We start from the raw sequence: 21,034 nt of genomic DNA on the forward strand, positions 1-21,034 counted from the left end.
GTGATTAAAGGCCTGCTGGTTTGTCATACTCATAACTGATCTGATCAGGCTTAAAGTACCAAACCAGTGGCAGTATATGTAGCACAGTGCTGCAATTCAATTCATTATAATAGATATACTGTGATTCTAGCCATAAACCCATCTGTCCTAGAGTAACACCCTATTAGAAACACCACATTCACTAAGGTATAAGCATCCAGAGTAATGTTTGAAATGTTGGAGAGACTCATACATCTTATGCATTTTTACTAGATGTGTAGACTTTATATTTTTACATTGTTTTAAGGTTAAATGAATAAAAGAAAGTTCAGGTTTATCAGTTTGCTTTAAAAATGTACAAGGATCAAATCAGGTGTCATGTCTTATGTGTGTCTTATCTGATCTGGCCACTTTTTGAATTATGGCAAATGTGAGCTCTGAAAACTTGTTCTAGCTTTTTTCTGTAGTACTGATTCTCTCTTCATCTTCCTCTCCACTACCTCTGTTTTTTAATGTGCATGCCACATGCCTCATCTTTTCTATTCTCACCTGCTCTGTCCTGTTGTCGCTTCTGCTCATTAAAAAAAGATGTGATCAGCATAGGCTCCTCCAAATCTTACCAAATTTCATTTTATTGTCCTATCAAGTAATACTCTAATTAATATGATGTTAATTTATGTGAAAAACAAATTAATGCACTTTGGAATTTTTTGTAGATTTAACAGAGGGAATGGCATCAAATCATGTGTGTTAATCACAGGCTTAAAATTGGTTCTTTGCTTAGTTGTCTGTTACAGGTAGACCTAACACTGACTGATTTAGGTGCCTTTTTATGCTTGAATGATTCATAGGTCAGTATTTTAAATAGAAAATCTATAAAAATGGTTAGATACAAGGACTGGTCTACTGCTCAAGACCAATGTCTCTAAGCACATTTTAAATTTAAGCTGAATGATGAGACTCCTCCAGGGCATCTACTGTTTTTTTTTTTTTTTACTGATTTAATTAACTTATTTTGTGGTGCATTTTGTAATATTTGCCAGCATAAAAGTATAATGAAAATAGCCTATTTGTTATATTTGTGACTAAAAGTTTTATGTTAAAGTATTCTACATGTTTCATTTTACATTACTGTGAAATATAACCATATACCATCCAGAAATGATCACTAATTTACTTTTGCAATGTGAAGTTTTAGTTTTTTTTAGTGTGTGCTCAAATATGGGACTTTTTCATATTTTAAGGCAATAGACATTTTTTGATGTATGTTCAGATCAAATTTCAGGCTTTTATCCTTAATAGCTTTTTCAGACACGTTCAAACATGGCCTCAAAATCTGAAAAAGAAACATGCTGGAAGTAGGTCAATGGACCATTTAAAAAGAAAGTATTACATTTAAATTTAAAGTAAATTTAACAGCAATTATTACATATATCCAAACTTTGGACCATGAAATTGTATATATATATATATATATATATATATATATATATATATATATACAGGGAGTGTAGAATTATTAGGCAAATGAGTATTTTGTCCACACCATCCTCTGCATGCATGTTGTCTTACTCCAAGCTGTATAGGCTCGAAAGCCTACTACCAATTAAGCATATTAGGTGATGTGCATCTCTGTAATGAGAAGGGGTGTGGTCTAATGACATCAACACCGTATATCAGGTGTGCATAATTATTAGGCAACGTCCTTTCCTTTGGCAAAATGGGTCAAAAGAAGGACTTGACGGGCTCAGAAAAGACAAAAATAGTGAGATATCTTGCAGAGGGATGCAGCAATCTCAAAATTGCAAAGCTTCTGAAGCGTGATCATCGAACAATCAAGCGTTTCATTCAAAATAGTCAACAGGGTCGCAAGAAGCGTGTGGAAAAACAAAATAACTGCCCATGAACTGAGAAAAGTCAAGCGTGTAGCTGCCAAGATGCCACTTGCCACCAGTTTGGCCATATTTCAGAGCTGCAACATCACTGGAGTGCCCAAAAGCACAAGGTGTGCAATACTCAGAGACATGGCCAAGGTAAGAAAGGCTGAAAGACGACCACCACTGAACAAGACACACAAGCTGAAACGTCAAGACTGGGCCAAGAAATATCTCAAGACTGATTTTTCTAAGGTTTTATGGACTGATGAAATGAGAGTGAGTCTTGATGGGCCAGATGGATGGGCCCGTGGCTGGATTGGTAAAGGGCAGAGAGCTCCAGTCCGATTCAGACGCCAGCAAGGTGGAGGTGGAGTACTGGTTTGGGCTGGTATCATCAAAGATGAGCTTGTGGGGCCTTTTCGGGTTGAGGATGGAGTCAAGCTCAACTCCCAGTCCTACTGCCAGTTTCTGGAAGACACCTTCTTCAAGCAGTGGTACAGGAAGAAGTCTGCATCCTTCAAGAAAAACATGATTTTCATGCAGGACAATGCTCCATCACACGCGTCCAAGTACTCCACAGCGTGGCTGGCAAGAAAGGGTATAAAAGAAGAAAAACTAATGACATGGCCTCCTTGTTCACCTGATCTGAACCCCATTGAGAACCTGTGGTCCATCAGCAAATGTGAGATTTACAAGGAGGGAAAACAGTACACCTCTCTGAACAGTGTCTGGGAGGCTGTGGTTACTGCTGCACGCAATGTTGATGGTGAACAGATCAAAACACTGACAGAATCCATGGATGGCAGGCTTTTGAGTGTCCTTGCAAAGAAAGGTGGCTATATTGGTCGCTGTTTTTGTTTTGTTTTTGAATGTCAGAAATGTATATTTGTGAATGTGGAGATGTTATATTGGTTTCACTGGTAAAAATAAATAATTGAAATGGGTATATATTTGTTTTTTGTTAAGTTGCCTAATAATTATGCACAGTAATAGTCACCTGCACACACAGATATCCCCCTAAAATAGCTAAAACTAAAAACAAACTAAAAACTACTTCCAAAAACATTCAGCTTTGATATTAATGAGTTTTGTGGGTTCATTGAGAACATGGTTGTTGTTCAATAATAAAATTATTCCTCAAAAATACAACTTGCCTAATAATTCTGCACTCCCTGTATATATATATATATATATATTTGTGTGTGTGTGTGTTTTTGTGCAATCCTAATGCTTCTGTTAAATAGATTTGATCCATTAGCCTTTAAAAGCAGACCCAAAGCTACTTCTCAATTAGCCTTACAAATTGAATAAATGCGTAATACCTTTCAGAACAGTGGATGAATGGAGTGAGTCATAGACAAACACGTTCTTAGAACCAAGAAATAGCAGAAGGTCAAAAATAGATTTCACTGAAAAATGTACTCAATAACAGATGCAGATGTAAATTCCTGATTTTGAACTATGTAACATCCACATTTTAAATATATTGTGAAATATATCATGATTTAAAGGAATGGCTTTTCATTAAAACCAACTGACACAAATTAAAATATACAACATTTTATTGTAATTTCACAGTCATCTTTCACGTAAAACAGAATACACAGGCGAGACGGTGGTCTTTTTGGTATACACATACAGTAGTGTCAGTTCATGGAGTGGAAATATAGTGAAGGCGCTGAGTGGTAAAAGTAGGAGTGGTCAATATGTCAAACAAACCAAAAACAAAGAAAAACAACAAAAAACAGGTCAATATATCTTATGAGTGTCAAAATACCATTAATTGTAACATAGTTGAAAGAAATGTAGTGAACATGTGTGGTCACATGAAATTTCATTTTTCAAAATAAGGTAGGTAGAACAGTTTGAAGCCTCTTCTACCACGGACTGCACAGCTGATGTAAATCACATGGTACACTGCGGGCGAACACACAGAATGGCAATATTAGCATTCATCAAAACAAAGCTTTGCACATAAAAAGACAAGTAAAAGGTTTAAGAGATAAAATGAACAAAATTACCTCCAGGGATAAACAGAAGAAATCCAGGAATGAAGAAAATAGCACTTGAAATACCTGTGGGGACAGTTTTATTAGCTACAGTCAAGAGAAAACACACACAACGCTTTGAGTTCTTAATTAGATTAAGAAAGTACTACATAACTACCGGTCCATTTAACATTTACATGCTCTGAAACAGCCAGAAATGCTAAGTTAAATGAGAGGATTGATGAAGTTTGCCTGTACAGCTGCATAAATATTGAAAATGACTAACTACTCTTTTGGCAAGATTAACACGTTGTTGTTGGAAATCACTGCTTAGTTTTCTAACAACATTAATAAAAGGTGTGAACAAGAAGGTGAAAAAGTATCTTATGATTATAAATTATGTGGCTGAAAGGAAGGCATAAAAATGGAGAAAATTGAGGTAACACCAGAGGACACCAGAAACAGCCAAACTGCAAATTCCTAATATATAACCATCAATATCGATGGTACTTTCACTTTAGTTAGGCAAAATTTAAGTGATGGTGTCAAAGATTTCAGCTGTAGCTCAATCTGTGATATTTGCAGCTCCCTGTGGGAACAGCAAACCACATTTATAACTACAGCTCACAGAATTTTGTTGTAATTTTCATAAACAAACCAGGAAATAATTGGCCTCTTTCCTTCACTATGTGATCTCATTTTATGTTGCACATGAAAGGAGTCTGAACAGTGTAAAACACTTGAAAAAAGAATGCTTGCACAGCTGGGCTGCACTTATAGACTTTCTGGTTATAAACAAAAGGAAATGGTCACAGAAAAAATAGTGCATACTTTACAACATTTTAAAGTACGTGTCTAAAGGCCCCTATAATTAGAAGGAATTTTATTGGATTTAATTTAAAATGACACTGTAATTAGATTTACCCACAAATACTTAAAGGTAGTTACACAAGAATAAGGGGGTAACGAGTCAGTTTTTCACGCAAATTATACTGCAAGTAAATGTAAGTAGTGTGTAAGTAATTTTAAGTAAGTAAGCAATTTAGTGGGAAAACAAACAGACAAGCTTGAGCCATATTATGCAGCGGCTTGATCTTGCCTAACTTGTTTTTCTACAAAATTACTTATTTAAAATTACTCATGCAGTACTTAAAAACGTACTTACACACTACTTAAATTTACTTGCAGAGTATAATTTTGCTTTGTTTCCTGTAAAAATCTGTCTTGTTACTCTCTTATTCTAGTGTATCTACCTTTAAGTATATAATTATATTGTAATTTCAAATTAAATACATTGAATTCCTTTTAGTTACAGGGTAAATACTCTCTTTGTGATTATAAAGTGTTACTAAATAATGCAATACTTGAGCCGTATGCACAATCACTCTTATGCTAGTTCATTTAGAGGCAGATGGTGACTTAGCAGATGTACATTTTAAAGAAAATCTTAAAGGGGTGAGTAGAATAATTCATCAACTAATGTATGACAAAATAGCACAGAAGTTGATGCAGATGTGATTAATAATGTGTCGCTAACTTTAAAAATTCTCTACTTAAAAAAAAGGGGGGGGGGGTAAGAGATTCCCCCCCACCCACAATTCTTGTGGTGATGATGCTCAAGAAAAGGCTTGGGAGCAGTGATAAGAGCATGAATTGCTCTGAACAGGACTCGGGGTTATGGAAGTATGCCCAGTCAACTTTAGATAACGAAATTTCTTAAGCAGATTTTACAGCTTAATTGCAGAGTTGCACCTGCTCCTGTAGCTACTTATGAAAGGCAAATTGATCTTCTCATCTATTTTGACTCTGGTGACATTTTCTTAATATGTTGTGGGTGAGCTCATCCCAAAGAGCACATTAATTGCTTGATTTCTGCCTCAAGCTGGAGAGGAGACACTCTATACAAAAAAGGCAGACATGACTAATTAAAAGTGCCTAACTCGGGGTGAGCATTTGAAGCTGATATTCGTAGAATGTGTAGATCAATTTAATGGGAGGTGCTGATTTTTGTAAAGGGGAAAAGCAAGGCTCATTTGATCTGAAAAGACTTTTTAAAACTTGCCTGACAGACTTTAATTCATTATGAATCCTGGTTGTACAGCCAAAGAAATTCTGAATAACAGTTCTGAACATATAGATACTTGATAAAATGCGCTGGTTTGGACAGAAATACAAGATGAGAAGTATTGAACACTCAGCTTTTTAGAGGTTTGGAGGCAGAAAAAACAAAAGGGACACTACTAATCAAAGACAAGGCAAGAGAGGTTCAACATGTGACACACAGAGCCACTACCGGGCCCAGCAGACCTCTGCACTATATGGAATGTGAAGTGTGATCTCATTCAATACAAACTTATCACAAGCATGCAGTCGGAGCATTGCACTAGGGCTGCACAATTAACCAAATTTGAAACTCAATCACAAACATGATTGACCAGTGCTGAAAATGCTTGTTCTGTCAATTGAGTACAAAGAAAAAGTAAATCAAGCGCCCCTTAAATCAGTGCCTCATCACGTGCCTGCATAAATAACGAAATTCAAATGTCTGGTAAGGCAGAAGGTGAAGCGCTTGCTCCTTGAAGCAGATCCTCATCTGCTGTTTGGTAATACTTCAGATTTAGCACAAGAGATATTAACCAAGAATACTTCATACGCAAAGAGTTTGCACTGCAAGGCAACACGAACTAAGTTATTCAACCACCTGAAAACACACCACAAGAGTATATGAATAGATGAACAGATGAAGGCCAAGAAAAACAATGCAATGTTTGCTAACATGAATCATCCAATGTCAGCTCATGTCCATAAAAGCAAGGGTGGATACGACACATCACAGTATCCACCCAGCTCACAAAGACATACTGAAATCACCAACCAATTGAATTCCATTTGGCCAAAGACAGAAACACAGTGAGTAATGGAGGGTTCAGAAAAAATGGTCAACTTACTGGAAAAAAGATATTTTATTTCCACAAGATTTTTCCAATGTGGCAAAGCCTGTCCTGTCTGCAAAACATTGCAGGTATAATGTGGAGGGATACACAGCTGTGGACTACTATGAACTTTATTCACACCCATACTACACTTACAATGATCTAACTAAAGATTTCCCTGACAGTAAGAAACAGTGATTCTTGTATAGGTTTGTTGCTACATTACAAACATTTTGCTGACAACATTGTGTGTAGTAACAATGCGTAAGCTTGAAGAAGTTATTTAAGAGGACAAGTAGAAGTTTTAGGTGTTCTAGGTGAAATTGTGATCATCGTCTACAGCCTAAACCTTAAGCCATCTGTCATTTCCAAGTGCAAATGCTCCTTCGGTTCCCAGAAACTGAGGGACTTTTCAGCTGAATTTAAATTATCAGGGTGGCTGTTCCCCCAGGTGTAACCATAAAGTAAAACCTCCAGGCATCCAAGAAAAAGAGGATTTAAAGAGGTTCAGTGGAGTTTGAGGTTAGCAGGAAGTCGGCCAACTAGTTGCTACAAAGATTATGCACCATGTTATCATTTATTTACAAAACCCCCTAAAAATGTTCAGATGCTGAAGATGCTGAGCGAGGGTTAAATTGTTCTCAACAAAAGCAGATGCTGACTGAGACAAATACCATCATGTCAAGTCTGAGATGACCCCTATGCACTAAGGTCAGTCAGCATGAATATTTGCACTTTTCACTTTCAAGTGTAGGACAGTTATCTACCACGGATATAATAAAGCCACCGGTTGCTAGGGAAACATGTGTTTTCTGACTGGTTGGCAGTGGTTGTTGGAGGAGATTGAAAACCTCAGAGCGACTACTTTGGCTGCAAACAGGTTGCCACAGCTGCCTCTAGTTTCTCATCTTTTTTTAGTTCCTCTAGTTTTTCATACAATCAATGCATGGTTTTCCCTAGCGACAGGTGGTTGTGGACTGGTCTCTAAGCCTGTGTGACTCAGCGATCCTGGATTGTCACCTTAATTGTCATAAGGCGGTACAAAAAACAAAGAAACAAGCAAAAAAGACCCACTGTACATCATTCTTGTTATGATTCTGTCACTCCAGTCGTAAAAGCAGACAGACTGTGAGATCTGGACTATACTGTCCTGTAGCAGGCAAGGACTATGGCAGCTTTCTGTGTGTTCTTTTGTGTGTCAAGATAACACAGAGATCCTCCCACTTGTGGAAAAGCACACCAGCACTAATGGACTCTAATACAAACATTCCATTCTGAATTATACTATTTAATCCACTATATAAGTCCTGCATTCATTCATGTTTGGTCTGTTTATGATTTGATAGAAGTTGAGAAGTGACGTGTTTCTTTGTGTATGCTTGCATTTGGACTAACATGCATTTCTAAAAAACAACAACAACAGTCTAAATGCTTTGCATGTCAATACTTTATCTTCCTTACCTGCACTTGGATTGAGCTGTATGCCAATACCTGTGAAAATAAGAGCTAAAACAAAAACAGCACAAACATTATAGGTTTGAAAGGTTCTGTTTTTATTAGTTTGGTTATTCCGGCAATAACTCTGTCATAATCTGTTGATCAGTGCAGGGGGACAAAGTTCGCTGTGCAAAGTGCCAAGACTATCATTGCCTGACACAACACGGAACAAACTACCTGGTGTAACATTGCAAAACAATTTGGAGTGGTGCCTTTGTGTTAATGTTAGAGCGTCATTTTGAAGTGAACTTAAAATCAGAAAGAAGAGGCGTGTTTGTCCTTTTAGACTGCAGTCATTTAACTGGAGATTAGCAATTCTTTTGAGTTTAAAACCAAAATTCAATTAAAATCACTAAACCATCTACAGTGGGAGCAGGCAGCCCTTGTTACTGTGATGCTCCAACAGCCAAAATGAATCAGGTAAACATGAGAAAAACAAGTTTCTCTCAGTAAATTGTTCTGGTTTGTGTGTTTCATACGTAATAAGTAACAAAAACATGTACTTACCAACTCCAGTGATGAGGAGAAGGAATGAAGAGAGAACAACCCTTCTGTTTTTCTTCACCAGCGGATGGGACACCCACCTAGGCGAAACGTGTTTTTAAAGTAACCGTGTTTGTTATGCTTCTCCGTGAGAGAAGACCGAACTTACCCGCAGCAGTGCGCAGAAAGCTGCGTGACTGAACTCAAGGTGCTGAAGGACCACTGAGAGCTGCAGTAAGACAGTGTTGCAGGGTCACTGCGGAGAAAGCAGAAACACGCTTCATCTCACATTCACAGAAGAAGCAGGGAAAAGAAAAATCACACCCGAACTACAGAGCCCACCTGATTTTGAAGAAGTTATTGAAAGAGGAATTCCCGTTGTTGCCCAAGGCGTCTTCATTTTCCAGATTCTAAAACAAGAGGAGATGGTGGATGTCATATAAACGGCAAAGAAAAATGTATAGCTCGCAGAGAGGAAGCAAAAGTAATACTGTTATTATAGTCGCTGGGTTTTTTTTCCTATTTCTTAAGGACGTGACTTTCAGATATGTTCATCTGCTGTAGAAATTTATTAGGCCTCCCACTTCTTCCACACATGCCCACTTTGTCCAGTTTTATTTTTGAGGACACACTGCACAGCACGCTAGGAATCTTCTTGTTGGTGCAAAATGTTTATTTCATTGTGTTAAACTGTGTTATCTCTGGCATTGCTCATATATTCGCCAGAGGAAATGGGAACAAATTATGTGTTTGTGTGACAGGCTGCTAGGAATGAAGTGCCAGGAAATATCATTTAGAACTGGTTCTTTGCTAAGTTGTCTGTTAAGTGTAGATACAATACAGGCTCATGCCTGGAGTTAGATACTGCTTTTATCCTTGAATGATTCAGGCAGTCAGTGTAAAGTGGAGAAAAAAAACTGGAGAACTAATACCTAACACCACTTTGCTGCTTGTAAGCAAAATAAATAGAAATGAAGGGCAGCTCAAGACTTTTGAACAGTAATCTACAAGAGTCACTGGCCTTCACAAATATGTTGTGACAGAACCACGTTTAAAATAGTTCTTTTCACACGGTTAACAACCAAGCTCCATCACATCTTACAGATTCCATTTTACCAGAACTTACTGTATCTATGTGTGTTTCCATGAATCCCTCCTTGACTTTTATAAGTTGAACAGCCACACTTGGCACACAAGCCCAACTTAGGCCCCTGCCAGTTGTTTTTTATATCACATATTATGATTTTATTATGTTGCCTAGCTACTGCCAGTCACAAAATGACCAGCTGTAACTTTTATGCTCCTATAACACATTGTAAAGACATCCTATTGTTTTAATTTCATTGCAATAATATCTCATTCACATCCACAAAAGTTGAATTATGCATTCAGTATTAGGATGGATCAGGTTGCCTGGCAACCACCTAGCAACAGGCTAAAATGAGCAACTTTTACTGTATAAACAATATCTACCACCACTATTTTTCTTAAACTTTTCTCAGTGTTGGTAAATATATCTGTTTGCAGCAGAACAGCACAAAGAGTTCACAGATAATACTGTGGTTGGTGTGTACAAATTGTGCTAATACAGCACTGTGCTGTCAGACTGCAGCCTTTGTGGCTCCTACAGTTTTCCAGAGTATAATGGGAGGCAGAGCCTTGAGCTACTAGACACATCTTTTGTGGAAATAGCTCCCAGTTTAGGCTGTGGACAGACACCCTCTCTCTTCCTTCCTTTAAGGTTGAAATATTTCCTTTTTTGACAAAGATTACAGTCAGAGCTAGATGAGGTAACGCAAAAAAACCCATTTAAAAATGCTGCTTTATGTTCAAGCTGCTAGCAGAAGCTCTCGTGAAGCCTGCTCTTTCACTCCACATAGATTCAAATCATCTCATTGTTACATGTCACTAAAATTGTGTGCTCCCAGGGTTTATTTCTTTTCTTCTTTATTCTTTGGCATCTTTTCATGCTCTTGTTTTCTTTCTTCTTTTGTTTCATTTCACTGGCTGCTGCCGATTGCTGCCCACCTTAAGCCTGGATCTTCTCTTTCAGTCCTCAAAATGATAAGTTAGCTGTCTTCCTTGCTCACAGGGAGTTGCTGAATTCTTGAGTTTGTAGCTACAAATTTGTAGTGTTGTTATAAAAACACTACAAGCTAAAACTGATACCAATCAAAAAGGAATTAGACAGCCTCTCACTGGAAATGTAACAGCAACATGAAAACAGAAATGCAAACAATGTTTTGTATCTCTTGTGTGCATGCTACCTGATACTTGAGGTTAGTGGGTTCAGGGGAGGCGGCAGCAGCAGGTGAGGGATGATTCTGAGGTTTGGAGAAACTCAAAGGGCCAAATGTCATCTCTCCTCCTTCTCTGTCCTTCCATCCCTGCGGCTCTCCGTCAGTCACAACCCCCTCCTCATCTCCCTCCAGCACAAACGCATCGTCGATGGTAAACTGTGTTGCCATGGTGATTCCCTCTTACACCCTGAGGTCCTGTAGCCGGATGCTCACTGTGATTTAAGAGTAATAACGAGTGTTTTATGGATTTATAATCCCTCAAACCGCAGAAAACAGCCTGTGAAAATACTAACTCAGCAGCTGCTGAGTTTTCTCTCACCAATCACAGCATTTCCCTTTAAACGTTTAAAGTTCGCTCATACATGCTACACTACATAAAAACTAAATAAAGTAACTCCACCACTTTCGAATTAGTTTAAAAGGCGAAAACAGCTGCCGTGCTGCCTACACGTAACAGCGGATGGGATCGAGGCTAAGTACAACAGAGCAGAGGCTACACGGCTTTCCTGTAGGTCTCTGCCATTGTTTGTCCTCATTCTTCTGTCCGATCAGATGACCAGGAGGAAAACTTACTGTCTTAAGTAAATCCTTTCTCCTGCGAAGAAACTTCGACTTCTGAACTTTGTTCGGAGACGAGTCACATTTTTGTAAGCCCTGAAAAAAGTGTTTTTAAAGCCTTCTGTTAGCAGTATCTTAGTTTTGCTTCTGTAGTGCGACTTCTTTAGAAGTTTGGACTCCGGTTTGGCAGTTTGGCAACCGGCAATCGATTAGATACGACTGATTACGCCCAAAGCGCTCTCTTCGCGTGCGAGCCAGGGCGCCGAATCGAGTGTCGTTTTATCGATCGATCTGCTAACTTTTGTTATGAAGGAGAAAAAAACTCAAGAAACTGGGTCAATCATTTAAATTTATGAAATTCCTACGAAAAAATAGATGGCAAAGCATTACATAAGTCACTCGAAATTTCTATACAGTAAGTTGAAAATTTTTAGTTTAAAGCCTGAAATTTTGAGACAATAATTCAAAAAGGCGTTCACTGTGTGCGTGTGTGTATGCTGAATAATATAAGACAGCTAAAACAGATTAACGAATAATTTAGGATAAATGATAAATACGATAAAATGAACAGGAAGAAACTGAAAAGAAATGAACAAACCTAAGTCACACAGCTGTCACATGATGTGTGTGCAGCTTTTTGTTGCAAGTTAGAGATATGTTATATAATTTAATACAATGCATCTCGTTAAAGATGATCACCTTTGGTTCTCATTAACTTCAGGGATAGTATAGAACTAGCAAAGCTGTATTTTATTCGACGCAGTTTGTCAGTTTTCTTTCATAATTTTGATCTGGTGTAAAAACACAGTAAATATAAAAAAATATATATTTATTTTATTAAAAGCACGAATCAATTCAAAAACATCTTGACCTGGGTTGTTTAGGGCACAACCTATCAGAATATCAACAAAAGTGTATGTTTGCATATTCGTGTTCATGGACTGTGGTCATCTAATGGAGGAAAGGCATCCTGTCCAAACCCACAAGCCAGTAATATATTACCAAGGCTAATTAATGTCAATTAAAGAGCTGGAATCTATTTTGTGCGTTTTTATCTTTTGCTTTTAATCAAACAGCATTTCAGCTTTTCATTTACTGGAGTTTTAGTGTATTTTGTTTTAACATATTCAATATTCATTAGCAGTGCACTTAAGAACTGATAACAACAAAACAGCTAAATTAATGTATTCTCCATTTGAATATAAAGACACATATAGATTTACTGGATCTTTGTATTTACATGCATAATAAATTTGGTAAAGCTGCCTCTTCTCCCATAACTAGAATGATTTTTTTTAAAAGGCTCTAAGGAAGTATTTATTTTTATATAACTTGCTTTGAAATGTCTCCAGTTATGGGTATGCTGATGAAGAGGAAAACCAGTTGAGATAGTCGATACACTACAGTGAAAAAGAAATATTTCACAGGACTTGATGCTGTCCAACGCATTCAGGTGTGTGTTAATGCAATGCCATATTCCCTCAAGTATTAGTCATCTCAGCAAATCACCTAAGGCCAAACTGTGTGATGCTCAGAGAAACTGCAAAATACTGCACGTCTTAGTTCATAAAAATACAATAAGACAAAGACTCAACAACAAAGGTTTGCCAGGAGAAAGCCTCTTTTCTCTAAAAATAACATGGTAGCATCTGAACAAACAACAAAAACACACGCGGCAATATCCTTTGCACAGATTAAACCAAAGGAGAGATGTTTGGCCATAATGCACAGAGACACATTTGTTGAAACCCAAACACAGCATAGCAGCACAAGTACCTCATACCAGCTGTAAAGCACAGTCGTGGTGAGGTGATGATTTGGGCTTGTGGCTTGTGGCTCTACAAGCTAATCTGAATCATGGGGTGTACGATTTTTTTCACAGTACTCTGTGCAGGATTGCATAGAGTACTGTGAAAGCTTTCTTTGTTACATGACTGTAAAAGATGCAAGAGAGACAATTTTCAAAAATGGTAACACTTAACTGTAACCTAATTTATTGCCAGTTTTGTTGGGTTTTTGTATGTTTGTTTGTTTGTTTTAAAATGATTTTCATATTTTATGTGTTGGGTAACATCCTAATCCCAAATAATCTACAAATTATATCTCAGCAAAAAACAACAACAAACAAACAAACACTTGTTCATTCATTCAAAACTAAGCATGAGAAAATACAATAAATAATAATAAAAAAAATATGATTAGGAAATAAAAGTAATGTAGAGAACCATTGAGTAAACTATGCTTCAGATTAGGTACACCACCTATACCAGGTTGATCTATATTAATGAAATAGCAGTTGTTGTTTTGTTTTTGTTTTTCCATTGATATTATATGAGGTTTTTGTGGCTGCATGTTGTGGTGCTTTGCACCTGAGAGGATCCACAAATCTTTCTGGTGTTGTGTTTAGAAGGACATGTAAAAAACAATCTGCCAAATCAAACATGCAGAGCTGCCCACCGTCTCACCCCTTTGAGAATTAGGAAGCAACCGAAAAAAACGTTAAAGTCGTTCTGTTGTAAGATGTTTCTACACAAATAGTAAGTAAAGTAAAGATGTCGCCTGCCAGTTAGGACAAGCTGGGTTTTTACTTTTTTATGTCTTTGTTTCTCTACCCACCACAACCTTCAGCAAACTAACATAAAAGGGAGTGAAACTGTCTGTCTTCCCCCATAATACCCGTGTTTCACTTTTCTTGGCTGAGATGATGTGTTTTGCAAATTCTGCACTAAAGCACTGATACTAGAAGTAATGAAATTTATTTGAAATTATCTTTGAAGGTGAAATAAACACTGAAATTTGAATATTTTCACTTAGTACCTGTTGCCAACATGTGAAATCATGTGATTTCCAACAAGTCAGAAGACTTGCATTATGCAAACAAACATCTCTAAACCAACAATCACAGATTAGTCATTGTTGGTTGCAGTTCAGGCGAGCATATAGTAAGAGCTGCTGGTTGCAGTGAACAGTGGTTCAATGTCAGAGAAACCTTACTGACAAATACTCGTATCAGGACTGAATCTGGACACACGGAAATTCAAGAGCTGTAAGTTATGTATTTGTATGTGTGTGTGTGTGTGTGTGTGTGTGCGTGTGTGTGCGTGTGTGTACGACTAACCCAACTTGAATATGTTCAGCTACTTCCCAAAATATGTAAACGTATCTGACATGAACAGGAAAATGTGCATATGTGTCTTTTGATTTTTGGAAATCTAATGAGGCAGTGCACTCCTGTAATTACAACAGTTTAAGAAACTTTGAATGCAGACTGATATCACTGCTTCACAGATTGCGCCACATATCGATCTCTCCTCCGGCTTGGTGCCACATTAATTTTGAAATCCTCTCTCGTTTGTAGATGGGACAAAAGGCCACACTTTGCTTCCTCCTGCAGCTCATTTTTGAGGTAAATCTGAAGAAGTGCAGGACAATATCTTTACCAATCCACAGAAACTTAAATGGCAGGTGTTTTGTCTCTTAAATTTGTAAAGGTTTCATTTGATGTCTTTCTTTCCTCCTGGTCAGCTGTCATCATGCACAAAAATCAGGGTGATACCTGACTCTACGCTGGAGCTTCCTTGTTTCCCAGCAAATAATCACTTCATCGGAGTGGAAGAAATCACATGGAAATTCAATGGTTTTAAACGGCTTCTGTTTTCAGTGTGATGCAAATATTTGCTGCTTTTATGTACATATATGTATATAACACTTGGTCTTTTTTAAACTACAGGTGCCATCCTGTTTCAAAACTATCAGCCCGTCTCTTCAGACTTTTCCCTCCGCTTTCACTCTGTCACTAAAACCAAAGAGGGCACGTACGAGTGTCTGTTAAAGGGGAGCGGTATGGAAATAGTACGAAGGTTTGACGTCATAGTTGATGGTGAGACTCTTTCGTCATCATACGAGCACTTTTAATTTTACAGTTAGTGGAGCAACGAACAATAAAGTGTTTGCTGTTTGTCTGCTTTTTGTTTCTTTTTGCAGAATTCACTGACTATCAAATGAAAGTATTTACAAAGTCAGATGTTAAACTCCCTTGCAATATCCCAAGTTCCAGAGAAGTCGGCGCCAATGCACTGTGGTTCAAAGAAAGTGCAAACGGAAGAATAAAGTTGAATCTTGAAGATGACTCCGCAGATGATAATAAAAAAATCGAGCTGATTTTTCCACTAGACCACGATCAGAGCATCATGGTCATAAACGCTGGCATGGAGGATGCTGGTATTTATGAATGTGAACTGGATGATGGAAAAAAGCTGAGCTCTATAAACCTTACTGTGGAAGGTAGGGGGCATGTCAAATATAATAGAGATTTAATAGATTTAATGATTTCCACTGCGCGTTGAGTCAGTAAGGGGAAAAAAAGGATTGATTAGTTGCATAAAACATTTTTATTTATGATTTGTTTCAGTTTTAGCTCCTCCTACAGCTCTTCCTCACACATGCCAAGGCTCCACCTCACCATGGGAGCCCTGCCCGGAGGAGAACAGCCGCACAGCAGAACCCATACTGAAGGAGTCCATGACAGAGTTTTCAATGAAGCTGTATTATTATCTCAGAGAAATATATCCTTCTGGCAACATGCTCTTCTCTCCTGTCAGCATCGGTGGGGTGCTCTCCCATTTGTTGTTAGGTACGAAAAGAGAGGCGAGTCGCTATTTTAATGTAATCACGTTGAAAATGTTTAGCATTCATCATGTTCTCCAGTGAATCCTATACAAATGACAATGAACTGTTCATTCCTCTGAAGCCTGAAAAACAAGGCCATCCCATAGACACAACACATCCACTGTCATTCATGAACACTAGAATGGTGAAAAGGTGGCGCTGTTGCATTGTTTCACACAGTTTGTCTGTAAACACAGGCACGTAGGTCATTTTTAGTGATTCTGACATGCAGACATGTATTTTTTAGGCCCTAAAATATTTGGTCAGTGACGCAGTTTTCCAGTTTCATACATCACCATGTTAAATTTGAGATAAACCAACCAGGTAAACCTGCAGGTAAAAAGTTAAGATACATTTCATGTTTCAGTTCGGCAGAATTTTAGAGGGTGAATTAATACAGTAATGAACAAAGCTAAAGAAATAACAGGTTACAGGTTGATATTAAGTTCCTCTTCCAAAACAATTCTGTTTCTGAACTGGTCTGGCTTTCGTTAGGTATTATTGGTTAACGTCTTATGTGGTTAGCTCTGTGATAGACCTTTCCAGGATGTACCCAGCTTTTAGCCCTATGACAGCTGAAGAAAATGAGTGGAAGATGATCGATGATTGGAAATGAACTGAATGGATGTTTTGAAGTGTAACTTAAAAATAGAAATGATGCTGTGATCATACAGCACTGCAATCTTCTGTGAATGTCCTGGACTTACAATGTTTCTGAGCTCATCAGCGTAACTAGTGAAACTGTTTATTTGACCACTCCTAATATTCCCGCTCTCTCCCTCTGTGTTGGAGAGTGTTTTATATATAAAGCCTAAGGATGGCCCGTTTTTCTTCTATTGTGTCTGTGGACCAGATGTTATGAGTTCAAAAAAAAGCTTCCAAATGTAAATGTTGCACCTGAAATAATCTTCAGATCTTTCACCTGCTGAATTTATTAAGAAATAACAACAACAACAAAAAAAAGCTCACAGCTGTCCACAGCACAGTACATTTTCCCATTACATTTAAGACATTTAGAGGGCTGTGTAAAGGTCATGCCATATTTTTCTCCTTAAACTAAAGGAGCCCCTGGAGTAAATGTTTCCATGTTTCAAATAACTGACTTAAAAATGTTTTGGTACACAGCTAAAAAGACAAAAAATACAGCAGTGTCTCAAAAATCTATGGATTCAACTGTATTTTTTAAAATCAAACATGGCTTGCAGCTTCCTATAATGTACTAAACTTATTGTTATTGTCTAATTGTACCTTCAGGTGCAAGGAACGATACCCGTAAGGCCATTGAGAGCGCTATCTGCGTGCCTCACGACTTCCACTGCATTCACTCCCAGATGAAGAAGCTGAGAGAGAAGCTGGCCGGCTCCCTGCTGATGGCCTCTCAGATCTACTATAATTCACGTATTACTATCACAGTGCGAAGTATATCACAGAGCAGAAAATCACAGATCGTAAGAGATAAAATGATTTCTATTTCGGCTCTCCTCTTTAGACATGAATCTGAGTGAGTCCTTTACCGACCAGTCGATCCAGTTTTATGATGCGGAGCCCACAAAGCTGCTGAATACCACTGAGGAAAACACACAGATGATCAACAGCTGGGTGGCAGAAAAGACCCAAAATAAAATCACAAAGTTGCTTGACTTTGTCCCACCAAGTTCACAGCTGATCCTGCTCAATGCCGTCTCCTTCAGTGGTCAGTAAACTGTGCGCACACCTTATGCACATTTCAAAAACGTGGAAACTGATAAACTGTGTTTACGTGTGTTTTAGGTCAGTGGAAGGTCAAGTTTAACCCAAACAATAAAAAAGGATATTTCACAAAATTTAATGGTGATGTGGTAAGGGTGCCTCTTCTCTATCATGACAAGTACATGGCAACTATGATGTATGATCCTCACCTAAAGGCACAGGTAAAGAACAAACCACCAACTGACACTTTTCACAGCAATACGTGTCTAAATCCTACACAGACCTTTCTGCCACAGGCAACAGAAGTGACATCCTGTCTTCATTGATTGCGTGTTATGTTTCTTTAATGTTGAGCTTTTCATCTTTAATGCACACCTAAACTGCTCTACTAACTCACAAAACATACAGTTTGAACAGTAGCTTAGGTAATGTTAGCATCATAGAAAAATATAAATTCAAATTTCATCTGTCATTATACAGTTATTTTAATTTTATACTACAATCACTATACAGTTTATTCCTGTATAAGTAAATATGCTAAAATACTTCAGATCTATAGCATTCAATTTCCTGTTCCCCAAAGGGTCAGTTTCTTGTCTCTAGTCTTGTCTCTTGAGCTATGACAGGTATCAGAGTCGTAACCAGAATCCAGCATCTGATAGTCCATAATTCCGGTGACCTGCAGTCCTGTGCAAAGGTCTTGAGCCACCTCTCATTTCCTTATATTTTACTTCCAAGGAACCAGACGGTATCATTTTTTAAAGTGGTCTGCAGCTCTCCAGGCTTTCTGAAGGTCCCTTTATAGTTTTTCTTTAGACATTGGTTGCTTTTTCTTTCACTCATTTTGAGTCCAGGCCTGTGTAACTGACCATTTTCATAAGAATGCTATTACTCTGAAAATGGGAAAAGTTTTTTTGTTCCTCAAGCCATTTAACACTGACCAATGAAATGAACAAACAAGTAAAGAACCAATTTTAAATTCTATCTTCAGGCACAAACACAATTTGTATATTTTTTTTGTTGACTCTATGAAAAATAACAAAGATAACACAGTTTTAAGAGCATTAAATAGTATTTTTGCACCAACAAGGTGATTCTAAAAAAGCTTTTATCTAAAGGGTTGGTGTATTTCCACATGCTGTGGAGTGTCCCCTTAAAAAAAAGAGGAAAATGGACAAGTGGAAGACCAAAAAACAAAAACTATCTATGTTTCCTCAGAGAGTTCAGGCTGTATTGAAGAATAAAAGCAGATATTGACTTTCAGGCACGTTAGAATTGTACAAACTCTGTTTTTGCCACATATATCGTATTTTCATTAAATTGCTAAACATTGTCCAAGGAAAATGAGCGATGGCTCAAGACTTTTGCACAACAGTAGATATCTTTAAGTTGGTAAACATGTCGGTGGCCTCGGTGCACCGTGGTTTTGCTCAGATGAGTTAGAGCAGCGGTCCCCAACCCCCGGGTCTCGGACCGGTACCGGTCCATGAGTCGTTTGGTACCGGGCCGCGAGAGTTGAGGCTCAGGTGTCAAATGTATAGTTTTCAGGGTTTTTATCAGTTTTCAGCGTTATTTTGTTATCGTTTTTATCGTTTACTCGGTTTTCCTTGGTCTTTTCACGTGTGTTATGAATAAATTTTCTTTTTTTCGGTACCGGTGCTAGTTTTATTTTGTTGTATTTATCCGCGACACCTTAAAGGCCGGTCCATGAAAATATTGTCGGGCATAAACCGGTCCGTGGCGCAAAAAAGGTTGGAGACCGCTGAGTTAGAGAGTCAACAAAGTTACTAAATTTACTGTACCACTGGTGCATTTTCTTTTTTCACTCCTTACAAAACAATACAGAGAGAATATTTCCATCTCATGGACAACCAGATGATTTAAACAAAGTTAATGCCAGCCAAACAGTTACAGGCACTGATACTATCATGTGTATTACGATGATGAGATAAAGTTTTTTACATCTCAGGTTTATTTTAAATGCCAGTGGTAAAAACAGATGGTCTCATAATGATCTCTTTTGCCACTTATTAACACTTCGAGTATTTTTTATCTTTTTTGGCCAACAGGTGGCGAGGTTTGCCCTCACAGGAGACAGCAGTCTTTACATCCTGCTGCCTCCCATCAACACAGAGGCAAAGCTGCAGGAGCTCGAGCAGAAGATGACCGACAGGACTGTGGTTCAAATGATACAAAACATGAAAACAGCATCTCCTCAGCATATTGAGGTCACTCTGCCCAAAATCAAACTGAATTTCCAGCCGGAAATGAACACGCTTATCAAGAAACTAGGTTGGTTCATCTTTTGTGCTCTCCTCTCTTTCCAACCCAACATCTGACCTTTTTTTGTATTACCAAAAATAAACACCACCCATGCCTTCATCCTGTGCAGTTTAGCTAGCAGTAAACATTAGGTTCCCATTTATGAAATATGTCTCTACGTTTGCTTTTTGATCTCAAAGCATCTCCACCACATGCGTGGCTCTCTTACCTGCTTTCACCCTCACTACTACCTTTTCTGTACTTTTCACTCCCTTTCCAGGACTGTCAGTGCTTTACGAGGGTGCCGACCTGTGTGGCCTCTACCCTCAGGAGAAACTGTTCCTGGACGACGCCAAACACAGAGCCTTCCTCGCACTGACCGAACAAGGAGTGGAGGCCGGCGCTGTCACCACCTTGTCGTTCTCCCGCTCCTTCCCTTCCTTCTCCGCCCTGCGGCCTTTCATCATGCTGCTGTGGAGTGACCACACCAATGTGCCGCTCTTTATTGGCAGGTTGACCGAGCCGTGAGAGGAGAACATAACAAGGGACGGGGGGTAAAATGTGCAGGAAACGACAGGCAATGTTTAACAAAGGCTGCTTTGCTGCTGTGTTTGAAGTAATTTGAAGAATTTTTCTGAAAATTCAGTTGTTAAGAATCAATATTGCTTTAAATAGTCTAGTTACTAAAGTGAGCAGTGACTTGTGGATTTGGATTATCTTCCGAGATGATGATAAATAAACACATATCTACACAACACACATGGTGCCTATCTTATGTTCTTGAAGAATCACATGTTCAA

At 38.2% G+C, this 21,034-nt stretch overlaps 2 protein-coding genes across 2 annotated transcripts; one reads left to right on the forward strand and one right to left on the reverse strand.

The window, feature by feature from the left end:
• Positions 1-3,400: 3,400 nt before the first annotated feature.
• tmem134 (transmembrane protein 134) lies at positions 3,401-11,984 on the reverse strand. Its single transcript, XM_084931385.1, has 8 exons — positions 11,631-11,984; positions 11,025-11,269; positions 9,100-9,167; positions 8,927-9,013; positions 8,782-8,858; positions 8,239-8,283; positions 3,878-3,931; positions 3,401-3,773 (listed from the first exon to the last, which is right to left on the reverse strand). Exons 2-8 carry the CDS (start codon positions 11,223-11,225, stop codon positions 3,691-3,693), a joined length of 615 nt encoding a protein of 204 aa, XP_084787511.1. The 5' UTR covers positions 11,226-11,269; positions 11,631-11,984; the 3' UTR covers positions 3,401-3,690.
• A 2,534-nt stretch (positions 11,985-14,518) lies between these two features.
• Positions 14,519-20,991, forward strand: serping1 (serpin peptidase inhibitor, clade G (C1 inhibitor), member 1). Its single transcript, XM_084931383.1, has 11 exons — positions 14,519-14,661; positions 14,974-15,021; positions 15,141-15,252; positions 15,346-15,495; positions 15,600-15,899; positions 16,027-16,248; positions 17,538-17,681; positions 17,773-17,976; positions 18,054-18,193; positions 20,042-20,264; positions 20,515-20,991. Exons 2-11 carry the CDS (start codon positions 14,974-14,976, stop codon positions 20,760-20,762), a joined length of 1,791 nt encoding a protein of 596 aa, XP_084787509.1. The 5' UTR covers positions 14,519-14,661; the 3' UTR covers positions 20,763-20,991.
• The last annotated feature ends 43 nt before the right edge of the window (positions 20,992-21,034 follow it).

The sequence above is a fragment of the Perissodus microlepis genome, chromosome 6 (genome assembly GCF_051167445.1).
Source record: "Perissodus microlepis isolate ML-2025 ecotype Zambia chromosome 6, ASM5116744v1, whole genome shotgun sequence".
Lineage (NCBI taxonomy): Eukaryota > Metazoa > Chordata > Actinopteri > Cichliformes > Cichlidae > Perissodus > Perissodus microlepis.

Coding starts and splice junctions, on each gene's coding strand:
- tmem134 (XM_084931385.1), bottom strand. CDS start 11,225: ATGGCAACACAGTTTACCATCGACGATGCGTTTGTGCTGGAGGGAGAT. Junction 9,168..11,024: donor CCACTAACCTCAAGTATCAG/GTAGCATGCACA, acceptor CTCTTGTTTTAG/AATCTGGAAAATGAAGACGC. Junction 8,284..8,781: donor TCTCCTCATCACTGGAGTTG/GTAAGTACATGT, acceptor TTTTTGTTTTAG/CTCTTATTTTCACAGGTATT.
- serping1 (XM_084931383.1), top strand. CDS start 14,974: ATGGGACAAAAGGCCACACTTTGCTTCCTCCTGCAGCTCATTTTTGAG. Junction 15,022..15,140: donor TCCTGCAGCTCATTTTTGAG/GTAAATCTGAAG, acceptor CCTCCTGGTCAG/CTGTCATCATGCACAAAAAT. Junction 15,253..15,345: donor AATCACATGGAAATTCAATG/GTTTTAAACGGC, acceptor TTTAAACTACAG/GTGCCATCCTGTTTCAAAAC.